General features: G+C 38.2%; 1 protein-coding gene across 1 annotated transcript in view; it reads right to left on the reverse strand.

Moving 5' to 3' along the window:
* Positions 1-24,979, reverse strand: part of CACNA1E (calcium voltage-gated channel subunit alpha1 E) — a 405,939-nt gene that overhangs the window by 37,057 nt on the left and 343,903 nt on the right. The window contains 9 exon segments of the mRNA XM_020984357.2: positions 2,615-2,780; positions 3,653-3,744; positions 10,853-10,918; positions 13,215-13,340; positions 15,191-15,274; positions 21,511-21,621; positions 22,642-22,806; positions 23,403-23,604; positions 24,716-24,853. Coding sequence (XP_020840016.2) covers positions 2,615-2,780; positions 3,653-3,744; positions 10,853-10,918; positions 13,215-13,340; positions 15,191-15,274; positions 21,511-21,621; positions 22,642-22,806; positions 23,403-23,604; positions 24,716-24,853 — 1,150 coding nt within the window.

The following is a 24,979-nucleotide window of genomic DNA, read 5'->3' on the forward strand; positions in this document are numbered from 1 at the left end:
ACCTTCCTTCTAATCTTAGTTGCATTGGCTTTGTTTGTGCAAAAACTTTTCAATTTAATGTAATCAAAATTATCCATTTCTTTTCATAATGTTCTCTATCTCCTGTTTGGTCATGAATTCTTCTGTTCTCCATAGATCTGATAGGTAAATTATTCCTTCTTCTCCCAGTTTACTTATGGTATCCTCCTTTATGTCCAAGTCATGAACCCATTTTGACTTTATTTTGGTATATGGTGTGAGATTTGGGTCTATGCCTAGTTTCTGCCATACTCTTTTCCAGTTTTCCCAGCAGTTTTTTTCAAAGAGTGGGTTCTTATCCCAGAAGCTGGGTCTTTGGGTTTATCAAATAATAGATTACTATAGTCATTGACTACTGTGTCTTGCATATTTAACCTATTCCACTGATCCACCTCCCTATTTCTTAGCCAGTACCAAGCAGTTTTGATGATTGCTGCTTTATAATACAATTTAAGATCTGGAATAGCTAAGCCACCTTCCCCTGCATTTCTTTTCATTAGTTCCTTTGATATTCTGGACCTTTTGTTTTTCCAAATGAATCTTGTTATTATTTTTTCTAACTCCATAAAATAATTTTTTGGTAGTTTGATTGGTATGACACTGAATAAATAAATTAGCTTAGGTAGGATTGTCATTTTTATTATATTAGCTCAGCCTACCCATGAGCAACTGATGTTTTTCCAATTATTTAGATCTGATTTTATTTGTGTGAAAAGTGTTTTGTAATTGTGTTCATAGAGTTCCAGGGTTGTTCCTTACTTTTCATAATACCTTATACGACAATGCAAAAACTTTGGAGATGAGAATTAATTTTTTACTAGTCTTCAGAAGCTGTGGCTACTGAGGAAGAATTTGTCTAGCCAAGTTTCCATAGGGATTGCTTTCCTGAATAAAAACTCTAGAGGTTAGACTGGAGGCTAGGCAGCTAGTCTATGGGGTGCTGCTATTCCTAGGGCTCACGGCGATAGGGTTCTGTGCTGCCTCCAGTTGGGTATGAATAAGTAACCAACGTGGTGGCAGTGGTTTGGCCAACCTGGCACATGATGCCTTCTGTATCTCCCTGTGGGCACCTTGTTGCTTTGGCTATGTTTGCTTGCCTAGGTGCCTGTTAAGATCACTACTACCTGAGTTAAAGTTTTTTTTTTCTCATCCACAGATTTCTTTCATGCTCACTCTATTTCTGAAGCTAATAACAATATAGAGTAATAATAGTACTATGTGCAGCTAATTATAAAACTACTAGTACAATTAACTCATATAATAAGGTTCACAAATAGATTTCTTCACAACAACCTTATGAAGTAGGTACTACAAATTTCCTCATTTTTTGAAATTTTTTTTCAGTATTCTAATTATAATTTTTTTTGTAATCCTGAATTCAATAAACATCAGTAAACACAAACATGTGTTATAATCTTTATTTTATAGAAAAGGAAGCCAGAGCTCAGAGAGATTAAATGATCTGTCTATCTCTTAAATCTGGTAAGTGTTGAATCACTAATCTAAACTCAGATTTCCAATCTGTGTTAACATCGTTAATAGAGATTGACATAGTATGTTTCCACCAAAAAGCTCAGAGAATCTTCATTTTTTCCGCATTTTATTTTCCTCATATTATTTCAGTAAAGTAGAAGGCATCCCGTCCTTCCCCCATTTCATAGATCCAGGGGAAGCACTAAATGACTTGCCCAATGTGCCAGTTTTAACAACAGCACCAGGCCTAGAATACGAATTTCCTAAGTTTCAGGTTAGTGTTCTTATCATTGCACTTTGTTTCTTCCATGTACACCATAGGTAAGAAAAGTGAGAAATTTTAGTCCTTGTAAGTTGTTGTTGTCTTTTAAAGAAATAGAAACACCTGGAACATTATCAATAATGTAATGAATAAAGCTTTGAAGTTTATGATACACAGCCACCGTATGGGGTCAATCATCTTCCAGGAGAGTAATTTTTTTCAAGCCATTGGATTTCTGCAAAGCCAATGCCATCAGCTGTGTAGTTTATCTGACCAGTGAAATGGTCTGAATGATCAGATTGACCATATTTTGACCTATGATTTAGAACTGGAAGGAATCCCAGAGACCTTCTATCCAACCCTCTCATTTTGCTGATTCAGAAGCTAATGCAGCCTTTTTGATGTTTTTCCTATTTATTGATTATTTTATTTGATAGTCTAGGATTGAAAATTCTGAACTGTGTTTGTTGAAACAGTCTATCACTCAAAGAATAATTAAGAGGGCACTTCTTGCTTGCCGTAACACTGTATATGGTGCTGCTCCCCAAATGTTATTCTGCATTTACTATAACATGACTCAGTCTCTTCCATTCACCATTATCAAGATGACCCTTTGGTGTGGTATGTAACTGGATGTCATGAGCCATAGGAGAGTCTTGCCTGTTTATCTGAACCATTCTACTCTTGCCTTAAGGTGACACCATCTTGTATTTACAGGGCACAGTTCTCCAGAGAAATCAACAGTCTTCAAAAGAAAGAAAAAAAAAAGGTGCTCTGAGACTCATTTACCGATTGGGAAATCTGAGGCAGGAGGAAGAGGTTGGGAATAACAACAGGTCAAAAAGGATGAGAGATACTCACCAAAAAGGAGCAGAAGAAGATGAAAGAAACAAAGTAAAAGTAGGCCAGATCAGTGCCACATCGTTCATTTTCATTCTGCCCTGAGGGTGCAGTGGTATCGGGCTCGCAGCCTTTCTCTCCCAGACAAGATAACATAATTTCCTGCCACGCCTCACCTGTGGCACTCCTGGGATCAAAAGACACACTTGTTAGCATCAGTCAATGTATCTCATCCCACTCCTTCTCCTACTCACTGCCCCTTTTCCCCCACTCCCCAGATAGGGACCATCATGCTTTGCATTCCTCTAGTGCTTTTCATTAGAACTAAGTCAGGATTGATGAAACTTACCTGGGTTACTTACAGTGATTCTCATATTTTCCTTTCTGCCCCAACCCCTTATTTCTATCTTTCTTTGGGTTAGAGTGGCTATTTGATGTGGCTTCCACTGACTAGGGATAGGACTTTGAAAGAAGCCCCTCTCCTTCTATAGTAAGTGGGACTCTGGCTAGCATCATGGCCATGCATTGTGAGGTTCAGTAAGTACACAGATCTCGATTTTTTGAGGGCTTACTTCCCTTTCACTTTCCTTTCTCTCCTCAAGAGAAGCCAGTACCCCTTCATCCCAAAATTTCAGATAAGGCTGCTGAATACTATGACTACACATATATCCTGGACATTCCAAGACATTGCAAATTTTATGAAGAGAAGGTATATTTTCAATAAATTTTGCAAGAGAGTTTCCTTTTTTAAATCATGCATCCCAATTTGTTTCAGAAAATATGATTACCATACCATTGAGCTTAAGTGACTTGCTTGGCTGTTTACTAAAGCAGTTGCTCCCCTCCCTCCCCATTTCCACTGTCCTAAAGGTGGGAGATACCCTTCTCTACTCCAGAAATAGTACCTCCACACTAAGAGCCAGAACAGGAAGAAGCAGGATTTAGGGGAAATCAGAAGGGAAAAAAGAAAACAAAGAGAATGTGGAAGCATCAGACAGACCTGAATCCATCTAGCTCCATTGCAGATGTCATGGATTAATATGTTAATGGACCTAGTACCTGAAGAGCAGCATGAGGGACCCAAAAAAGCTGCGGAAGTTGTTATGCCGGTTAATGTGACTCTCTTCATCTAATTTTATGTTTCCAAAGACCTGAAGAATCCAAGATAGGGAAGCAAGTGAAAGAAAACAGTAAGAATCATTATAATGCGTGGCATACCTCACAATCATATATCAGATCAGCCTGCATATCGCCACATGAAGAGAATGTGTGGGAAGGCAGCAATCCCTCTTCTCTTACTTTCAGTGCTGGCAGAAAACTCTCAGGTGCTTCTAGAGAACACATAAGCTTACTGGAGTCATACTATATGTTTCACATGTGTTGTTAGTTTAGAATTTGTAGGAAACTTGGCTGGGGAGGTATATCTGATGTCTTTTCTGAGTCTTTTTATATTTTTGTAGTGAGTTAAATCTTTGGGAGCTGGGAAAATCTTAACGTAGAGCCCTCATGAAAAGATATAGAGATCGCTATCGATATCTATATATGTGGGTATGTGTATATGTACATATGTATTATGTATATAAATGTGCATATTTATATATACATATACACACATACATACATATACAATGTACCTACTAGACCCAAATATCTACCCATAAGGGAAACCCCCTTATGCAAACGCCAACCACGTTTGAACTCTGATTCTTTCACTAACTAGCTGGCAGATGTTGGGCAAGCACTTAACTTAGTTAGGCCTCAATTTTCTCATCAGCAAAATGTCCCTTCTGATTCTAAATTCTATGATCCTAAGCACCAGAGTAAAAGGATGGAGAAAATCTGGATAATTCTGGCAGAAAAGGGGAGAAAACAACACACTTTTTCTTATTCCCTATATTTCACACCATGTAAACCCAATTAAAAATAAAATTGACCATTACTTATTTTTATAACCTATCATACCTTTTAAAAAAAATAAATCAGTAGTTTTTTTTTTTCAGGCCATTTGAATTGCTGGCCTTTAGTAATCCTGAATGTCAATGGAGACTTTCAAATTCTTCTCACTGATAATTCCATTTGCATAGTCCTGGCTCAAGTGTATAATTTCACTGGTACAAGGTGCTGTTCTTGGGGTAGGAATGACAAAGGGGGTGACACTGACCACTGTCTCCTAGAGTTTGTGATAGAGGAGAGGAAAGTTGGACATTGTCAGAAATGTAGAGCAGGTTTCAAAGGGTTTAGGTTGATTATCATGTGGTAATAGGAAGGATTCCACGCCCTGAAGTCATAGAGGGGAAGTCAGACCTGGACTGATGGAAAACTGAAGAATAAAATTCTGGACACGATGAAAAACAAGTCATATGAGGATGAAGACTTGAGAAATTATCTAAAGAGACTTTTGTAAACACACAGAGAAGTCATTAACCACCTTAAATTCAAAAGGTATATGACAGAGAATAAATACAAAACCATGGCATAATCATGTCAGAACAGTCAGGAGGGGCAACGCTTAGAATGAATTTAGGCTGGTGAGGAAGGCTAAGAATTTCATATTTTTAAGTTACATTGGGGAAGAAGGAGAATCATCAAAGACTAGACAGCACTGACTTAAAGTTGGATGGGATGATTATTTACAGTGGAGAGAAGACAGGGATGGACAGCTCTCATTTTGCTTGTGTTTTATATGCCAAGGAGAATAATCTTTGGATCAAAAATAACAGAACAAAAATAGGAAGTAGTGAGACTAGGTCCTAAGGTACTGAAAGAACTGGTAAATGGGGTTCCTGAGCCCTGTCTATCTTGGCAAACTGAAGAGGTGTTGTAGATCTGGAGAAGGATACAGGTTATAGAGATTTTTTTAAATAAACAGATTCTAAAACTATAAGCCAGTAAGCTTGATTTAGATTCATTCTACAATGCATTATCAAAATGAAGGTTAGTTAACATGTAGGGTGATAAAAGGGCTGAAGAGAGAGATACAACATGATTTTATCAAGAATGGATCATGCCACATGAAACTCATTTCCTTTTTTAACTGCATTACTGGACTAATAGCTCAGAGGAATAATACAGATATTTGTATTATTCTAGATTCTTAGCTAATGCTAAGATTCTAATCTAATGCTAGATTCTTAGCAAGTCATGTAAGAAAATCTCTCATACTCTTCTTACAGACAAGTTGAATAGATGTGGACTAGAAGCTAGTACAGGTAGATGGGTTTGGAATTCACTAAATGATGACACAGTCATTCAAGATTCTGTGTCAACTTGTTCAGAAGTCTCCAGTAGAGGGACACATGAATCTGTACTATGCTTTGCACTGTTTTATATTCTGATCAATGACTTGGATAAAAGTATAGACAGCATTCTCATCAAATTTATCGATGATACAAGAGGAATAGCTAATAGGCTGGCAGACAAGAGTCCAAATTCAAAATATATTGATAGGCTAGAACATCGGGCTGAATCTAGTTCCCTGAAGCAGAGATTATCAGGGGAGAAGTCAACCTGATTAGAAGCTAATGCTTAGGAAGAGAAAACACAATTTTGTCTCATTGTGAAAAGTGGCATATAGTGGCCCCAGGACAGTTTCATCCCACCAAATTGTGCCTCCAAGTTCAATGAAGACCCATGTCTACACAGGGAGAAACTTTTCAGTTCCCTTTTCCTTAGTTTCCCAGTCAATAAAGACCATTTTGGTGCATTCTGACGTATATTAAATAGTTTATCTAAAGTACGCTAAATGAAACATGCTTTTTACTCTAACAGTTTTCAAAACGTGTAATTGAAGAACAATTTCTGCCCCCAACTATTTTGCTCAAATAACTCCCACTGACAACTGCTTGGAGAATTTGTTCTCAACCTTGTTTTGCAAAAAAAAAAAATACTACTTGTCCCACAGGGGCCTCGGAGGTGGTAAGCTAGACAACGCTGGGGAAGGAATAAGAATTGTTAAGAAATGGAATAGAGGAGTATGAAAATGGGGGGGGGGGCTTCAAAATAATAAATATTTTTTTAAAAAAATGAATATCACTGAACTGCTAAATCCAGTTAGCTAACAGACAGCATTGCCTGTAATGTCATTGGCATGTAATTCTGTTCATGTCTACAGCTTAATCCCTTGTATGTTCTCTCCCCTCTAATTCATAATTTTTTTTTCTTTTTATATATCATTCTTTAAGCCTAGATTACTGATTTCCACTTGGACTTCACCAAATGCCATAGCCAAATATTTAAAACATTATGAAAGCATGGACATAAATTATCATACAATTTGCATGTAATGTTCTTAGTAATACTAGTTAGTTATGTAATGAAAAGGTTTACAAAGCACTTTCTTCCTAACACAGCAGTGAGGAACTTAGTGCAAGTGTTATTATCCCCCTATACAGGTGAGAAAACAAAGGCTCATAGAGGTTAAATGATTCCTCCTTAAGTCACAGCATCAGGAAGTGTCCAAGTGAGGGCCTGAATTCAGACTTTGGGTACTCTGTACATTGCCCTTTCCCCTATACCAGATAACTTTGTGCCTTTTCTCAGCTGATTAATTAAGAAAACATTTATTCTTGCTATCATTATGGCTCTTTGCCAATTTTCATTTCCTTTATTACTTCTGACCCTACTTCATATTTTAAGTGAGACCTATGTTTAAAACATAGGTCTTCTAACTTGGGGACATTTTTCTTTTCAAATTTCTCAAAATGTGGTAATCAGTTGTGAGTTCATTTGTTATTATTTTTAAAATTCTTATATTATTTTTCCATTCCCTATATTCTAGGTCACTTGTTTCTGATAGTCAAGAATTCACAGTCATCTAATTTCTCTATCTTTCCACTTTGCTCTAATATTTTTGTCACATCGTTGAGTATTTCAGTTCTATTTCCTCTATTTTTTTCAGAGTATCTACTACTTTGCTAAATTTTCCAGTTTCTGTACTAGGTTATCTATTCCCATGCTTCTTAAACTGTGGGTCAGAACAATAAAAAGTTTCTGAATGTACGACCAAAAATTAATTAAAAATCAAATGCATAATGAATCTGAGTTGTTTCTGGCAGCAATTGCCAGCGTTGCACAGTGCAACTACACTGTAGCCATGGTTCTGAACATAAAGCATGTGCACTTTGCACTGTGCATGCCCTCAGGCCACACAACAACTAGGAATGCTGCCAAAATGGAAAAAGAGTCACAAGTGGAAAGAAGTTTAAGAAGCCCTGATCTACTCCACTCCTTATCTCTTCATTCAATTCCCTTTTAAGGCCTTCCAGCTATTCTCATAGTCCTTGTGGACATGTCATACTTCTTTTCTAGAGTTATTACAAAATTACACACTCATACTCTACTTTTGGAGTTTTATCTTGGGATTCTTTCACTCCACAATATTTCTTGATTGCATTAGGATTTTTTCTTGGCTTGGTCATATCCTCAAACACTACCCTCTTCCCCCACCCCTATTTTGAATCTCTTTAATTTTCATGTTAGCCCCTTGACTTTTCCTGATGAGGAGTGGAGGATTCTAAATGAATAATTGTTGAGAAGATTTGTCACTAGTAGTTGCTGTTAAAGACCCAGAAAGTAATTGACTACTGTTAGTGTCGAACTCTCTTTGGCTCAACAATTGCTAAGCCATTCCTCTCATTCCAAAATGAGGAGCCACAGGACTTGCAAGTAGGGTGGGGTATAAGGAATAGACAACTGTGATGGACCCTTGTTTAACTGGTGAGAATCCCTGGCCTTTCCACCAAAATTTAAGAAGAACCTGTATAATTATAGGATTAAAATTTCCTTGAACTATTAAATATAGAGCTAACTGCATCTCTTTTTGTCCTTTCTGTGAACAAATTTTATGTCCCAGGTACTCCACCTTCAGGTATATGATATGTTGGACAGTTCCTTGGATGTCCAGTCCCTTCTCATCTCCAAGTTTAGAAGACAACAGTCAGAATTTTAACTTGGAAGTTTGTGTTGGTATCTGGACTACAGATTGGGGGATCAAAATGAACTTCTTCCAGCATGATAGAGCTTGTTGTTGATGCAATCGGTCGCAATATCTCTAAGTCTGAGGAGTTTTGCTTCAAGGAGTCACCTCAATTGAAACAATTATGATGCCCTTGGAATCTCCTGGTTTAGACTTTTAGTTTAGACTAAACTTTTAGAACTATTGCAAAAGCATGCATTGTTTTAGACCTGTCAATAAGATGATGCAGCTAGCTCTGTATTTAATAGTTCAAAGAAATACTAATGCTATAATTATACAATAATAGAGACGAAAGAAGACCTTTGAGGTCATTTAACTTAACCTCTCAAAGAGTGGGAAACACTTTCAATAGTTTCCTTGACAGATGGCCATCCAGGATCTTCTTAAATGCTCCTAATGAATGGGAGCTCAATACTGGGGCAGCCTATTCCACTGTTAGATATTTCTCTTTCTTTGACTGCATTTTGGAGGACAAAACCACAGTGATCAGTCAGAGGAGGAAAGAAATTAAGAGGTGCAGATACAATTCTCAGAGAAGCTTTGGACAAGATTGAAGATTCCCGTAGCACTGGCTGCTCCAGATGGCTATCATTACTGAGAAGACAGCTCTTGGTTCAACTGCAGCCAGACTGCAGGAGGTTGTTACTTGGCTGAGATTCTCTGCTGGGCAATCGGTCACAATATCTCTAAGTCTGAGGAGTTTTGCTTCAAGGAGTCACCTCAATTGGAACAATTATGATGCCCTTGGAATCTAATAAGCTGGGCCTAATCAGAGGGCATCTGGAGACTAAAAGTTTAGACCAGGAGATGTTCATCAACAACCAGCTCTAATATGCTGGAAGAAGTTCATTTTGATCCCCCAATCAGTGGTCCAAATACCAACACAAACATCAAAGTTAAAATTCTGACTGTTGTCTTCTAAACTTGGAAATGAGAAGGGTCTGGAAATCCAAGGAACTGTCCAGCATATCATATACCTGAAGGTGGAGTAGCTGGGAGTGTGGCATTTGTTTCTCCCCAGAAATTTATGGCAGAAGCTGAAAGTCCTAAATTGGGGAGGCTTTCATGGTGCAGTGGAATGATTGGTGGGTTAAAGAATGTAGGCTTAAATTCTACCTGTACTACTCATTCATTTGTGACTTTGGGCAAAGCACTTTCCTACTTGGATTTCAGTGTTCTCATACATAAAATGAAGGTGTTTAATTAGATGGGTTTCTGAAGTTTTAAATAACTAATCTTATGAGGTATAGGATACGAACTTGGCTCATCATGACCTAACTGTCAGACTTGGTTTCAGTTTGTGAACACATTCTCAGTTTTTGGTCAAACACCAAGAAGAGCCCTGGAATCTCCTAATCTTGGTCATTGCTATAGATTCATTCTTGCCCTCTTGGTCAGATCCCTCAAATATGACCATGTAACTTTACTACTCAAAAATCTTTAGCAGCTGTTCATTGCCTATAGGATAAAACTGGCATTCAAAAACTTCTATAACCTACATCCCATCTACCTTTCCAGTCTTATTTCACATTATTCCCTTTCATGCTCTTGCCATTTCAGTTAAGTTGACCAGCTAGCTATTTCCAGTATACAACGTGCTGTCTTCTACTTTTGTGCCTTTGCAAGATGGTTGGTTCATCTTCACTTTCCTTTCTTAGGGTACCTATCTTCTTTCATTTTATAGCTCTAGTGACTTCTCTTAACATGATGCCTTCTCCATCTTCTTAGTTGTTAGGGTTCTCTCATTCTTGAAATTATATTATTTTGTGCACACTTGTATATAATTAAGTACATATTATATTCAGGAGAGTATAAGACTTTTGAAGAACCAGTTTTATTTTTGTCTCTGCATCCCCAATGCCTTGCACAGAACCTTGTACATGGTCATCACTTAATAAATATTTGTCAAATTAAATTGAATATACTAAGATTTTCTATGGGTTAAAAACAAATGAAACATTTTTGTCTTTGTTTCTGCCTTACGCCAAGTTAACATTAAATTGATTGTGCTCTGTGGAAAATGGCAAGCATGGAAGGACTGCTCCAAGTATGTCATAGTGGGATAAGTTGCTTCTTGTGATTGGGAAGTGAAGCTATGTAGCTGGAAAATTCTTAAGGATGAAATGCAACTGGGTTCTTCCAGGAAATTTACAAGCGCTAGGGCTCTTCAGCTTGATCTACTATCTATCCATACTTGTTGTGTCCACTAAGCAGCTGTTCCGTTAAAGGGAGCGGCCTTCTATTACCTTTCCTTCCACAACTGGCCCAAAGAAACTTGTGCTTACCTGCATCCCAATGATGGCATAAATGAAGAAAAGCATGGCAATCAGTAGACAGACATAGGGGAGGGCCTGCAATAAAAAGAAAGATAATGGTTATTCATTTAAGAGGCGGTACTTCTCACTGTTACATCCTGAAGCAGCTGGCTGTACCTGACTCCTTGCTTACTTGAAAGGTCGAAGACACTATCTTCCCTGGACCCTCTCAGATATTTGGCTACAGAATTATTTTAATGTCCAGATCACCACACAGATGGAGAGGCTGTTGCGTGCCAAGCTGCCCATAATTCTAATCGACCACATTCATAGGAAAGACCTCCATGGTCCATATCTCTATGAGCAATGAGGGACACTTATTGTATAGGGATATTTACATCCCACTTTCTATCACTATATCCCAAGTATTGTTATGCAAATCTCAGACCAAACATCTGGCCTTGGCTTCCAAATCTTTTTTTTCCTGGGACTTTCTCCAAAGAATAACTTTTTTTAGTGAGAATTAGAAACCAAATGAATTAGTGATTGGGTGTATTTGCAAGTCAGATTCCATAATATTCTCTCAACTTTCAGCAATTTCAGGCCTACACTGGTTTTGCATTATTGTCTGGTCTAAAATTCCTGAAGTTCCCTTTTGTCACTATTCCAAAGCTATTTCCTAAAAAAAATATTTGCCATCAGCCACCATCAAACCTTGCTACAAATTTCATGGCACAGTACAAAACTATGCAGTGCTTCTGAATGAATCAAGTTCATTCCCATGAGAAAGCAAGGCAATTCTAACAACAACAGATAGTATTTATATAGGTCTTACAAGTTTGGCAAAGTACTTCACAAGTATTATCTCCTTTGAGACTCATAACAACACTGAGAAGAAGTTCTCAACAACTCTATCCCACATGCAGGTTGTTGTTCGTTTGTTTTTAATCAGACCCAACTCTTCATGACCCCATTTGGGGTTTTCTTGGCAAAGATACTAAAGTGGTTGGTCATTTCCTTCTCTGGCTTATTTTACAGATGAGGAAACTGAGGCAAATTGGGTTAAGTGACTTGCCCAGGGTAACACTGTTTATAAGTGTCTGAGGCTAGATTTGAATTAGGAAAGATGAATCTTCTTGACTCCAGGCTCAGGCATTTTATCCAATGCCTGACCTAGCTGCCTGCACACATGTAGCTATAGAGCACTGAATAATCAATCTCCAGCAGTGAAAGGGGGTTTTATGCAAATGTACCCTTGATTCACTCATTACATGCCTATTAGATAAGATAACCTTCTAAATATTCAAAGATATCGAGGCCAGCTAGGTGTCTCAGGGGATAGAGCACCGACTCTGGAGTCAGGAGGACCTGAGTTCAAATCTGGTCTCAGACACATAACACTCACTAGTTGTGTGACTCTGGGCAAGTCACTTAACCTCAATTGCCTCACCAAAATAAAATAAAATAAATATTCAAAGATATCTATCACAACTCCTCCCCTTTACCCTCCACCTTCATCCCAAGTCATCTCTTGGCTAAACCTTTCTCTAGTTCCTATAACCAATTCACATATGACATGTTTAAATAATCAAATAATCTCTTCATTCTGGAAGCCCCCCCCTTTTTTTTTTGCTTACCCTTGGTGATACCCCTTTAAAAAGGTTACATTTAAAATTGTGAACAACAGTTTCAAGTGTGGTCTGAATAGGACAGAGTACAATGCTACTAAAACAACTGGAGTTGAATATCCCATATGATGCTAGTGCATCCAGGAGCCCAATAAAATGAAGGAGATCTACCAATTATAATGACAATGGGGAGGCCAAGGATGAAAGGAGTGACTCAAGTGACCTTGCTAAAACTCAAAAGATGAAGCTTTTTGAAGTCTGGCACAGGACATAAAAACCATAAATAGTAAAAGAAGGCAGCTTCAGGTGCCTGTTGTTAAAAATGTATACAATGACCTCATTGCTATGTAGAATAAATTATCTAAATCAGCACAGAGTTAATGTTTTTTCTCTTTCTTCCTCACCAAGGGTGGCCAGACTGATACACCAGACTGTGTTTTATTAAGTTTTTCCAGTAAGAGATTATACTTCATTGGAGATGACTTGACCTATAGCATACCTGAATGTTATGAGTGACAATAAAGGTTTTATACTAAATTTATATAACACTTTTTGACCAATATTCTATTCTACCATTCTCAAAGTACAAATTAAAACACACACACACACACACACACACACACACACACACACACACACACTAAGCAATAGGGAGGTAAAACCCAAAGATGCCAAATGACACCCTTTTTTTGCCATGCTGCTTCCTGTGACACATTTTTTATGACTTCTTCAATTTGAAGAGAAAGAAAGCCAGTGTTTCTTACCTTAAAAGACTGAACAAAAGTCCATAGCAAAATGCGGATGGTATAACCCTGTCGCAAGAGCTTAATGAGACGGGCTGCTCGGAAGAGCTTTAGGAAACTCATGTTGAAGCCACTGGTATTCACCAGCTGGGGGAGAAAGATGGAAATAATTACTGACATGTTGATCATTTAGAAATTACTAAATACCAGTATTCACAGCACTGGACTAATGCTAGAATCGAGCAACATCTCTATACATCTTCTCAAAACCCTACCTCTAGCTACCATGGTGGCAAAGTGGAATGACTCCAATCTTCCCTATCTCTGATACTTAGTGATGAGGACCAAATCATTTAACCTCTCTGAGCTTCAGTTTTCTTCTCTGTAAGTGAAGAAAATTATATCCATTTTACATACCACACAGGGTTTTGAGAGGTTTAAATGAGTTAACATACATACAAAGGGCTTCAAGAAATTTAAATCACAATGTGAATGTCCATTAATTATCACTCATTCTTATTCTCATCTTATATTTTATGGAGCTTAGAGAGAAATAGTTCCATGACATCACTATCCTACTATTGTTCTTTTATGCTTCAAGAGTGGTAGACTACTGTGTAAGGTGAACAAAAGGGTTGCTTTTTATAATTGAATTGAAGTGTTGAGTTGTATATTCGTCTCTGTAGGCTCACGGAAAGCATATGTGGGACAACTTGAGTACAAGTACAACATAGATATGTACTTTATTTTCTTCCCACATGGTTTTAATTTCTTCTGGTAATTTCAATATTTTGAGCAGCATTTTCTTTTAGGCAATTGGGGTTAAGTGACTTGCCCAGGGTCACACAGCTGGTAAGTGTCAAGTGTTTGGTCTGAGGCCAGATTTGAACTCAGGTCCTCCTGACTCCAGGGCCAGTGCTCTATCCACTGTGCCACCTAGCTGCCCCTAATTTCAATATTTTGAAAGTTTTTCATTCCACATAGATAATAGGTTATAAGTATTTGATGTGGCAGCATTTATTAAAATAATGCTTTAAAATTTTTATTGGTCAGTTCTACAACAGGGCTAGTGTGGATACAGTTTTGCCTGATGGTTTTCCACTTCCAAAAAAGGCTATTTACTGAATCCTCAAGAATATTTATGAGTTTTATTTGTATGGGGATTTATCATGTTAGTTTTTAAAGGACAGCTAGCTTTCAGGGTGTAATTCTTACCACTTTATTTTATTTTTTAGGCATTTGAGAGGAGCTAAATTTTGCTAGGTGGTACAGTGGATAGAGTGCCAGACCTGGAGTCAGAAAGACATGAGTTCAAATGTGGCCTCAGACACTTACTAGCTATGTGATCATGGACAAGTCACTTAACCCTATTGGCCTCAGTTTCCTCATCTGTAAAGCGGGCTGGAGAAGGAAATGACAAAGCACTCCAGCGTCTGTGCCAAGAAACCCCAAAAGGGATCACAAAGAATTGGATACAACTAAACACAAGTAAATATCAACAACAAAATTTTTGCAGCTTGCAACAATATGTTGTAAAATTTCTATCATTTCCTTTCAAAATCAGCATTAATCAAAAAATCTTTCATACTTTCTAGTAGCAATGAGCTAATGTTGTATTGTTCTCATAAATCACTTTTTTTTTAATCCATACCACCTTCATTTCTGTAATATTTTGTGGTAAGCATGTTGTTGGTTATGCTCAAATGGATGCTGCCCACTCAGGGAGTTTTTATTTCATTCTTGAACCTTTACCATTGACTCCATTTGGAGGTAAACAAATATGGGTTTGAACTCAGGTCTTTCTGTCTTCAGGTCCAGTGCTCTATCCACTGTGCTATCTATCTGCCTAAATATTAGGGTATACCTGACACTATGAGCATTGGAAATTGATCCATGGTATTGCATGGTCTAAGTGGGTTAAATAAAAAATAATGCTTCTGGGTTTGATTGGATAAATGGGAATACAGGATTTTTTAAATTAGATTCAGGATTCTCACCTTGCTGTCCGTCAGGATAATTTCTGTGATGCTGCCGATGACTGTGATGAAATCAAAGATGTTCCAGGTGTCTCGGAAATAATTCTGCCAGATGACCAAGGTCAAGGAAATAGATAAAAAGAAGAGAAAGCAAGACTGTTGGTTATCTTGCTTTACATTTGCCATGTGGCATTAAATAATATCAGTTGATACACAAAGTCACAATAACTTTTACTTATATTTTATTATTTCCAACCAGAACTCCCGTGTCTCCTTTACCAGCTACAAAATTTGCCATTTTTCAATGATGCCACTAATTTTTTTTGATAATCACAGAATGGTTTGTATTGAAAATTGGGTTTATGACCATAATGTTCAGTGGAAAATCACAGAATCTGAGTTGAAAGAGACTTCAGAGTCCATCTAGTGTTACTTGTACCTCGGTAGGAGTCCCCTTTACAAAAGAAGCAATAAGTGGTCATTGAGACTCATCTTAAAGTTTTCCAATAATGAGTAATCCTCCACCTCTACAGGCAGTCCAGTTAATCTGTGCAGGGCCCTATTTATTAAGTCCTTCCTTATGTTGAGCTGAAATTTGGTTTTCTGCAACTTCTGCTCATTCTTCCCAGATCTGCTTTCTTAAGCAAAAACAGGTCAAATCCCTCTTGTGCCACGGTGGGGCTCATAAGATAGGTACTTGAACAACTCCCCGCATATCGAGGTACCATGTATAAACAGGGGGTGATGTGGCTTAGTGCTTAAGTAGGTTTGTTTTATTAACTAAAAGATGATGTTGAGGTCAAATCTTATGTCAGATACCACCAAGTCTTTGAGGCTTTTCTTCATTCATAGGGGTGCCTACTTAGTAGGTCTGTAGGTCTTCAGTTTTCAAGTAATGTAGCTTGTACAGTGAAATCTTGGGGAAAAAATACATTCCTGTTTCTCTAACCTCTAGGGCAAGGGTTCTTAATCTTGTTTGTGTCCTGGATACCTTTGGCAGTCTGGTGAAGCAAATCCGTTCTCAGAATCATGTTTTAAAATGTGCAAAATAAAATATATAGGATAATAAAGAAAAGCAAAGTTTGTTAAAAATAAAGATGTAAACACACACCCAAGTTCATGAGCTCCCTGAAATCTACCTATAGAACTCCTGTGGGCAAATGGTCTCCAAACTGTTTTTGGTTGCATACTCTTATCAATTTAAAAAAATTGACAATGTCTCTATATCTGTATATCTATTTGTAAATTTTGTTCATATGCTATTGTACTAATATATACTGTACACTATAAAACACAAAAAGGAAATTTAAAAAGGTAAGCTAAAGATAAAATTAAAAATTTCAAATGATTTTTCTTTTATTTATTAAAAGTACCAAACCCCATTTGTTCTTACTAGGAATATTAATGGCATTTCTAGTGAAAGCAATGTGATTAAATATGCTTCACTATTTTCTTTTAATTTAATTTTTAAAAAATTATTTTCAGTTTTAAATTCTTTTCTTCTCTCAAGCCCTTCTCCTACTTAGTGAGAAGGCAAACAATATGATGCCCGTTATAAATGTAAAGTAATGCAAAACATTTTTCCATATTAGCCATGTTGATGGTTCATATTTTTTTTTTAAATCTTGGTATAACACTGTGATGAAGCAATTCAAAGGTATGGTACTCAGTTTAGTTTATTTCAAAATTTAGTTTTAATGGTTGCAATAGCTGAAAAAAGATACATCACAAAAGTGGAGCCAAATGGAAGAAGTATATCATTGGCTCCACCTGTTAATTCATGATACTCTTTTTCAAACCCTTCCACCAATTATACAAAGGTTTTGATTGAAATTTAAGTAGTAAATTCCATCTTTCCTTATGTCAAACAGTTGTTCTTGCAAACTAGTCAGAAAATATTGCATTTCTACTTTTTAACAAATGGGTTAAAACACTGCCAAAACTCATTTGGAAGATTTTAAAGTAGGTTAGAAAATTCTGCTTCAAGTTTTTAAAAATGAGCAAATAAAGGTTTTTATGGGTAACACAACTACATCATTTTGGGTAACCAAATCACATGCGTTTGAAATATTATCTCGCCAAAGGAGTTTCTTTTAAAAAGCAGGGTTTTTTTTCGCTCGTAGTTTCTTTTTTTTTTTTGTAAAGGCAAATGTATAAAACCATATACTTAGTTTGCTTACAAAGTGACTACACACTAGAGTAAATTAGTATACCCAATCATTTCACTAAAAAATCCTGTATATGTTCTGGATGACAGGGCAGGCTTCTAAATAATAATTGTTTGATAATAAATGATTATTCAGTTTGTTTGATCAATGTAACCACCCAAGTAAGTGAATTTCAATGCTGAAAAAAATCATGCCCTACTACCAAAAAACTGAAACATGTTGAGTGAGTTTTTAACTCAGTATATCCTACAACTCCCTCAAACTGCAATCTTTTATTTCTCTACCCTTTCTCAACCAAACTCTATTTCTTCTTCTTTTTTTGTTGATAAGGCTTTTTCTCTTCTCCTTAAACAACTCAATTAAAAAAAGCAAAACCTCTACAACAAATATGCATAGTCAAAACAAATTCCCATTTCTCATATGTCCAAAAATATGTCTTACTCTGCAACTTACTATCTGTCTGTGTTACTTTCATTTCTTCTTCTCTCACTCACTTTTTGACCCTCATAATCTGGTTTCTGATATCATAACTAAACCAAAACAGCTCACTCAGTGCCTAGTACATGGTAAGAACCTAACTAATAAAGACAGACTTGCGAGGTACCAGATCTTTCAGTCCTCATTCTTCTTGATCTTTCTATAGCATTTGACACCATCAATCATGTTTCCTTTCCTTTCTCGATTTTTGTGACACTATTCTTTCTCTTGATCACATTTCTCCTTGGTCTCCTTTGAAGGACTCATGTCACGCCAACTAACTATGGGTATACCTCAAGATGCCCTCAACCCTCTTATCTTTATTCTCCTCATTTTGTTATTTGGTGACCACATCAGAGCCTGTGGGTTTAATTATCATCACTCTGCAAATGACTCTCAAATTTATATACATAACCTTAGGCTCTCTCCTAAGGCACATGGGCATATCTCTAAATGCCTCCTGGATATTTCAAACTAGATATCCTGTATATATCTCAAACTCAACACATGGTGGGAAATTTCCCCAGTGGAGCCTGAACAGCTGCTATGAGTACCCAGGTGGCAGTTATAACTGCCTCCAAGCAAAATCTTGGGGGAGAAGGTGGGAAATTGGGAACAGTGTGGCAGCAGGAAGGATGGAGGGGAGGAGTGTTAGGTGGTAAGGCTGTGTTTGAAAACCCTCCCATGATTGGCTATCATGGCAAAGGGTGGGAGGTTTCCCATGAGAGGCAGCTTGGCACAATGATAAAAGTACTGGCTCTGGAGGCAGAAGATTTGGGTTAGAATACTGTCTCTGACACTTACACACAGAAATCTCCTAACTGTTCTCCCTTCCTCTAGCATCTCCTTTGTGCAGTCGTTCTTCCCCAAGGGTGCCAAAATGATTTTCCTGAAACACAGATCTTGACCTATGTCAGACCTCACTTACATAATCATTTCTAATGGCTCCCTATTGATTCCAGGATCTCACGCAAGCTGCTGTTTCTCTGTTAAAGCCCTTCACAACTTCGGACCAACCTACCTTTCCAATTTTATTATACAATACTCTCCTTCCCACATGCTGTCACAACATGGCATTCCATCTTCCATCTCTGAGTCTTTGTACTGGCTATCCCTCATGCCCAGAGTTCATTTCCATTTCACCTCTGCCTCTTGAGGTCCCATGTTTCCTTTCAAATTCTCCTCAAGATCCACCTTGAACACGAAGCCTTTCTTGACACCCTGCCCCCTGACCCTGCCACACTTCCAGTCCCAACACCTAGTGCCCTCCCCTTCCATAAATATGCATTGCTTTATTTTGCCAGTTTTCATATATACTTATGTATGTGCATGTTTTCTTCTGTGATAGACTTTGAGCTCCTTGAAGGGTACTTTGTGTTTGGATCATCATGCCTAGAACAAGGTCTGACACAGAGTAAGCATTTAATAAATGCTTATCAACTGATCCATCAAGAAGCCTCAAATAAGAGGTAGCACTTCAGCTGAGGCTGAGCTACAGACTCCAGGAGGAGGAGGCGAGGAAGGAAAGCATTGCAGGCACAGGAGGCAGTCTGTATCAAGGCACAGGGAGTAGAAGACTGTGTTTAGGCTACATACAGAAAGTAGGCCAATTTGATGGGGACGTAATGAATGAAAGGAAATGATGTGAAATCACTACCAAGGTTGGGGACAGACTACAAGAAGCTTTTAAAATTGAGTAGTTTATATTTTATTCTAGAGTTCATACAGAAGCACTGAAATTTTAAGTCTTGGGATGCTTTTGCCTAACCTTAACCTTGGCCTGAATGTTTCCTTTTGGGATTAGATGGGAGCAGAGGGGAGCATGGATCTATAATGGAAAGGGAAGTCAGAGGTCATCTAGTACAAATCTTTCATTTTACAGATCTGGAAACTGAGGCCTAGGGTAGTGGAGAGGTTGGCTCAAAGTCAAACACATGGTAAGTAACGTTCCTGGGAGGTGAATTCAGTTCCTCTGATGACAAATCCAGTGTCTCTTTTCATTGTACCTCACTGATCAGGAAACATAGATTGGTGGCTATGCTAATAATTAGCAATGTAACCTACCTTGGACAAGTTATTTCACTGCTCTGGGCCTCTTTTTGCTCATTTGTAAAATGAGGGAGCTGAACTCCTGGAAATGATCACTATGGTTCCGTTTTTTGAAATTCACAAATATGGAAATGCTTCTTGATTTTGAATAAGAGCCTTAGGGGATGGGGGCAGTGATGGGGAAAGAAGGCAGGCTCAGGGTGGGATTAAGGCCCCTAAGTGTATGTTCAGCATAATTCAGTGAGTAATTAGGGGCTTAAACTAAAGATAATGTCAGGACCGTGCACAAGTAATTATAATAAATGGACAAACTTTGCTTGTTGTGGTGCTGGGTCCTCTGTCTCTTTCAGTTCAGCAGGGTTAGTCTGCACTGTAAACACGTCTTTGTTGTTGGGTTCTCCTGATCCCCTTTTCATTTCCCCAGTCTCAGAACTCTCACAGCATTCTCAGGGAGTCCAGTGAACAACATCACAACCAGCTGCACGGGCAACACTCAATTCCCCACCCCAAATTATCAAATTAATGATTTTTTTAAACAAAAAACCATTTGGGAAACCAAAGGAAATCACGACAATCATTCTGCAGAACAATTACCAAAACACAGTCTGGAGCCAAGCTGGAACTACAAGCAGCCAAACACATATTCAGATCATGAATAATATTTTTCTTCTTACAGGGAAAGACACACACACATGTAATTTGAAATTGTAGTTCACACCCCCAAATAAGTGTGAAATGGCTGCCAAGTGGGCTCGTCTGCATCTTAATAATCTCCCAACGTGCTGGTCTTACTGCACCTACTGCAAGCCCTGATGCCAATGAGAGGGAGAATACTCAGGCAAAAGTCTAGATCTTCCTGATGCTTTGGAGAGCATGTGAATTGCAAAATAAGGTGCCTTTAAAAATTATAATGAGCAGTTGAGAAGACATAAAAGGAGAATTCCTGCAAAAACCATGCCACCTTCCCCCCATCCCACCCATGAGAACTACCATACATAAACTCAGTGGGAATTAAGAGACTTGCCTTCTAGTGACTGTGGGGGCCAAGTTAAAGCAGCAATGGCCCTTAACTGCCTTATATATGAAATAAGAGGACTGCGTTAGATCACCTTTGAGATTATTTTTAGCTCTGAAACATTACAATTTTACTTATCTTATGTTAAGGTTATCAGATGGGGAATTCCTGAATAAAAGTATAGTAAAATGCACATTTCTAATTTGATTGGAAAAATCTGATGAAAATTTACAATTTGAAAATGGAATCTTAGTTCCAGTACATAGACAGGATGTCAAAATTATGTTCATTTAATTCTCATTTCTCTCTGATTCCTCCTCCTCCTCATAAATCACTGTTTAAGAGAAAAGCAATGGTCAGTGTTCTTTTGCTTTCAAAAAATAATCAGCATGGACTAGAAAGATGGCTGGTTATAGCTGAGACTGAGAACTGGATTTCTTATTCTCATATCCAAATGATCTTATGCCTTGATACTAAAGATGTTTTCAGAGCACCAAAACCAGTTTGTGCTTAGACGTGCAAATGTGTACCTCTTTCTGAAAAGCACTAACACCAAAAGCCAATGTCAGTAATGTACCAGAGGACCCTACAAGGACAGCCCTAGTACTGGGAACAAAGTCCCTGAGACGTACCAAGAAGCCAAAAGCGATGATCTTGAGGATGCATTCCAGGGAGAACACGATGGTGAAGGCTATATTCAGATACTTTAATGCCAGTTCATAGGTACAGGGAGCAGAGTAGTACTGTTAGAAAAAGAGAGAGATAGACGCAGGAAGGGAGAAATAGAGGGAGATAGTCAAGACAATAAGGAGAGAAGAAAACTACCTGTTCATCAAGACTGGCTACCTCATATCCATGGTGGGATGCCTTCAGATTCTATAGAAGGAGAAATATTTCTCATATAAGAAACTGCATCTCCTGATTCTGGGCATTTTCACTGACTGGCCCCACATGCCTGGAATTCTCTCCTACCTCCTCTCTGCTTCCTGGCTTTCCTGATTTCAAGTCTCAGCTAAAATCTCACCTTCTACTAGAAGCCTTTTCTGATTGCCTTTTGAAGTCAGCACCTTACTTCAGTTAAGTATCTATTATTTATCCTGTACATAATCTTATTTGTACATAGTTGTTTGCATGTTCTCTCCCATATTAGACTGTGAGCTTCTTGAGGACAGGGACTGTCTTTTACCTTTCTTTGTCTTCCTAGTGCTTAGCACAGTGCTTGGCACATAGGACGTATTTATGTAATAAATCCTTGTTTACTGACTGAATGTTCCAGATCATAAGTATAGCATGAAACTGTGTCCTCAGGAATTGCCAACAGTACTGACTATAGTTTCTCCAGAACAAACTGAAGTATATAGGATAGGAACCTAGAATTCTAATTTGAATATTAAACATGCCATTATCCAGTGGTGAATTCGCAGTTCTATCAACCTTCTTGTTTAATGAGACATGTGGCATTAAATGGAAATTAGTTCTCCATTCTTACTGACTCCTCAAAATTCTAGAGACTGTCTACTTTGTACCATCACCTGTTCTTCCTATTGGTGACAACAGTCTTGAAAGGCTCGTGTCTGTTATTATATTGTCACCTATTTCCTTAAAGTTCGACTTAGTGGATTCCAAGAGACCCAGAGGGTAGACCGCTGGGCCAAGTATGAAAGGAATCCTAGTTAGAGGAAAGTATTTTCCCAATGTTTGGGACAATATAAAATAGTTATGTGACTAAAAAGTCTGAGCTGTTGGTCCTGCAGTCCTCTCACCTTCATCATCAGCACCACGGTGTTCAAGGCAATCATGGCCATGATGGTGTATTCGAAGGATGGGGACACCACGAAGTGCCAGACACGGTACTGAAATGTATGCCGATTCTGGGGCATGTAGCGGGTGAGTGGTTTGGCACTGATGGCAAAGTCGATGCACGCCCTCTGGAGGAAAGCCAAGTCCATTAGCATGAACTGAAATTCCCTTAACGAGGCTCCTTACCCTTGTTTTCATGAAGTTAGTGTGGAGGACAATTTTAATGTATTTTTGGAAAAGGCTAAGACTAAGGCAAAATCAGTGAGACTAATTAGACAGAACTACAGGAGAGAAGGCTGAATATACAGGCGATGAAGCACTTTCATATCACATATCATATGAGGTGCTTCGGCATGGAATAATTCCTGAAACTAACATATACTAGTTACATGACCCTGACTGAGTAACATCACTGAACCTCAGTTTCCTCATCTGTAACATGGAGATTGTAATAGATCCTACCTCACAGGGTTATTGTAGGGATCAAAGCAGATGGTCCTCTAAGGCACTAAATAACATGAACTATTAAGAGCAGCAGTATAATTATTTTCTGAACTGTCCACTATCTTTACACCTTTTACATTTTTATAAAATATGAAGCATACTTACTGTTACTTAACTCTAATCTATCATGGGATCATGGACAGAAGATTCGGCTTTTTGCCTCAATGTTTCTGACTAACAAATTCTTCCCAGAGCCTCCTGAGCACCCGGCCTGAGTTACCTCATTCTTTTCCAGGCTACACTCCTCCATCATCTTGTCCCCTTGTTCCTGGAAAGTGATGATGATGAGGGCAACAAAGATGTTGACAAAGAAGAAAGGGAAGACCACAAAGTATACCACATAAAAAATGGACATTTCCATGCGGTTGCTGCGGCTTGGGCCCCGGTCTTCCTCAGTCACATCCACAGAATGCTGCAAAACTCTAGGAAGCAAAGGGATAGAGAGGGGGAAAAAATTAAACATTTCTTTAATGATTTTAGGCTTACACAATGCTTTTCTCACAATAGCCTTTTGCAAGTGTTATTGTCCTTGTTTATGAAATAAGGAAACTGACCAAGATCTCCTGGCCAGCACATGATGGTTTTAGGATCTGAATCTAGATCTTCTGATTTCAGATGCACCACTCTTTCCATGATCCCATTCTGCTCTGCTCTGGGCTGAACAATAAAATCTTTGGCATGGGACTGGGCTCTTGTTTCATGAGCCTACCTTCTTTGTTATCCTTTCCTTTCTCAGTTTAGGCATATTATATCAGTTTCTGATGCCTATAATCATGCTGGTTCAATACAAATAGCAAACTGTTCTTATTATTCATTTTGTATTGAGTAAGAGTATAATGGTATTGTTTAGCTCTGTAGTTTAGGTTTGCAAATGCAGCCTTCAAGATTTCCATTATTTCCTTGTAAATGAGTAAGATTTGCTACCATCAGGCAAATACTGGTAGCTTGGGGATGTCTACATGGCCAATTATAGATGTGGTTAATTGGAAGTAAGGAAATAGGCCTTACTCATAACAGTCAAGATGAGAGAAGGTTATCTCTAGCTTCAATTTTTTGTTCACTATAATATTGCTCTTATTCCAAACTTGGTCCATAGTTCTAAGGCTAGCAGGTAGAATCTGTGATTAGAGAGTGGAGTTGTTTGAGAAACTCCTGGTTTCAACAGCCCTTGTCTTCCTAAAAAAGTGTGTGTGAGTGTGTGTGTGTGTGTGTGTGTGTGTGTGCGCGTGTGTGTGTGTGTGTGTGTATGTATAAAATATGCAAAAGTTCTTTGCTCTACAAGTACCTCTCAAATCCTTCACTAATTGGCTACAACACCCTTTCTCAAATATTTTTCTTGTCTTATCCTTCTTTCAATTTTTGCCTAAAGGAATTCTGTGTGACCACTTTTCTGTTTACCTTGCTCAATAAGAACCACTTACTTCCCCTTGACTAATGGCAGAATCAATTCTGTTCAACTTGAATCACCTTTTCAAAGCAACTATGTAGTCTCACTTTGGGTTCATTAACAGAGAGGCAGGCTCCATTACTTACTGCGGCCAGCCCTCCCCAGTGGACACAGTGAAAAGGGTCAACAGGGCCCAGATGATGTTGTCATAGTGGAACTCATGGCGTTTCCATTCCCGACCCTTTACCTCCATCTTGTTTTTCTCATGATCCACATAGTTGCCTCTGCAAAGCAGAGAAAAAGCAAAAACAGGACCTTTTCACCATAGTTTACAATGTAGAGAGGAAATATCTGCCATTCTGCTGGACAATGATATGCTGATGCTAGGGGGAAGGAACAGTAATAGCAGA

This window comes from Phascolarctos cinereus, unplaced genomic scaffold (assembly GCF_003287225.1).
Source record: "Phascolarctos cinereus isolate Bilbo 61053 unplaced genomic scaffold, phaCin_HiC Scaffold_5;HRSCAF=322, whole genome shotgun sequence".
Lineage (NCBI taxonomy): Eukaryota > Metazoa > Chordata > Mammalia > Diprotodontia > Phascolarctidae > Phascolarctos > Phascolarctos cinereus.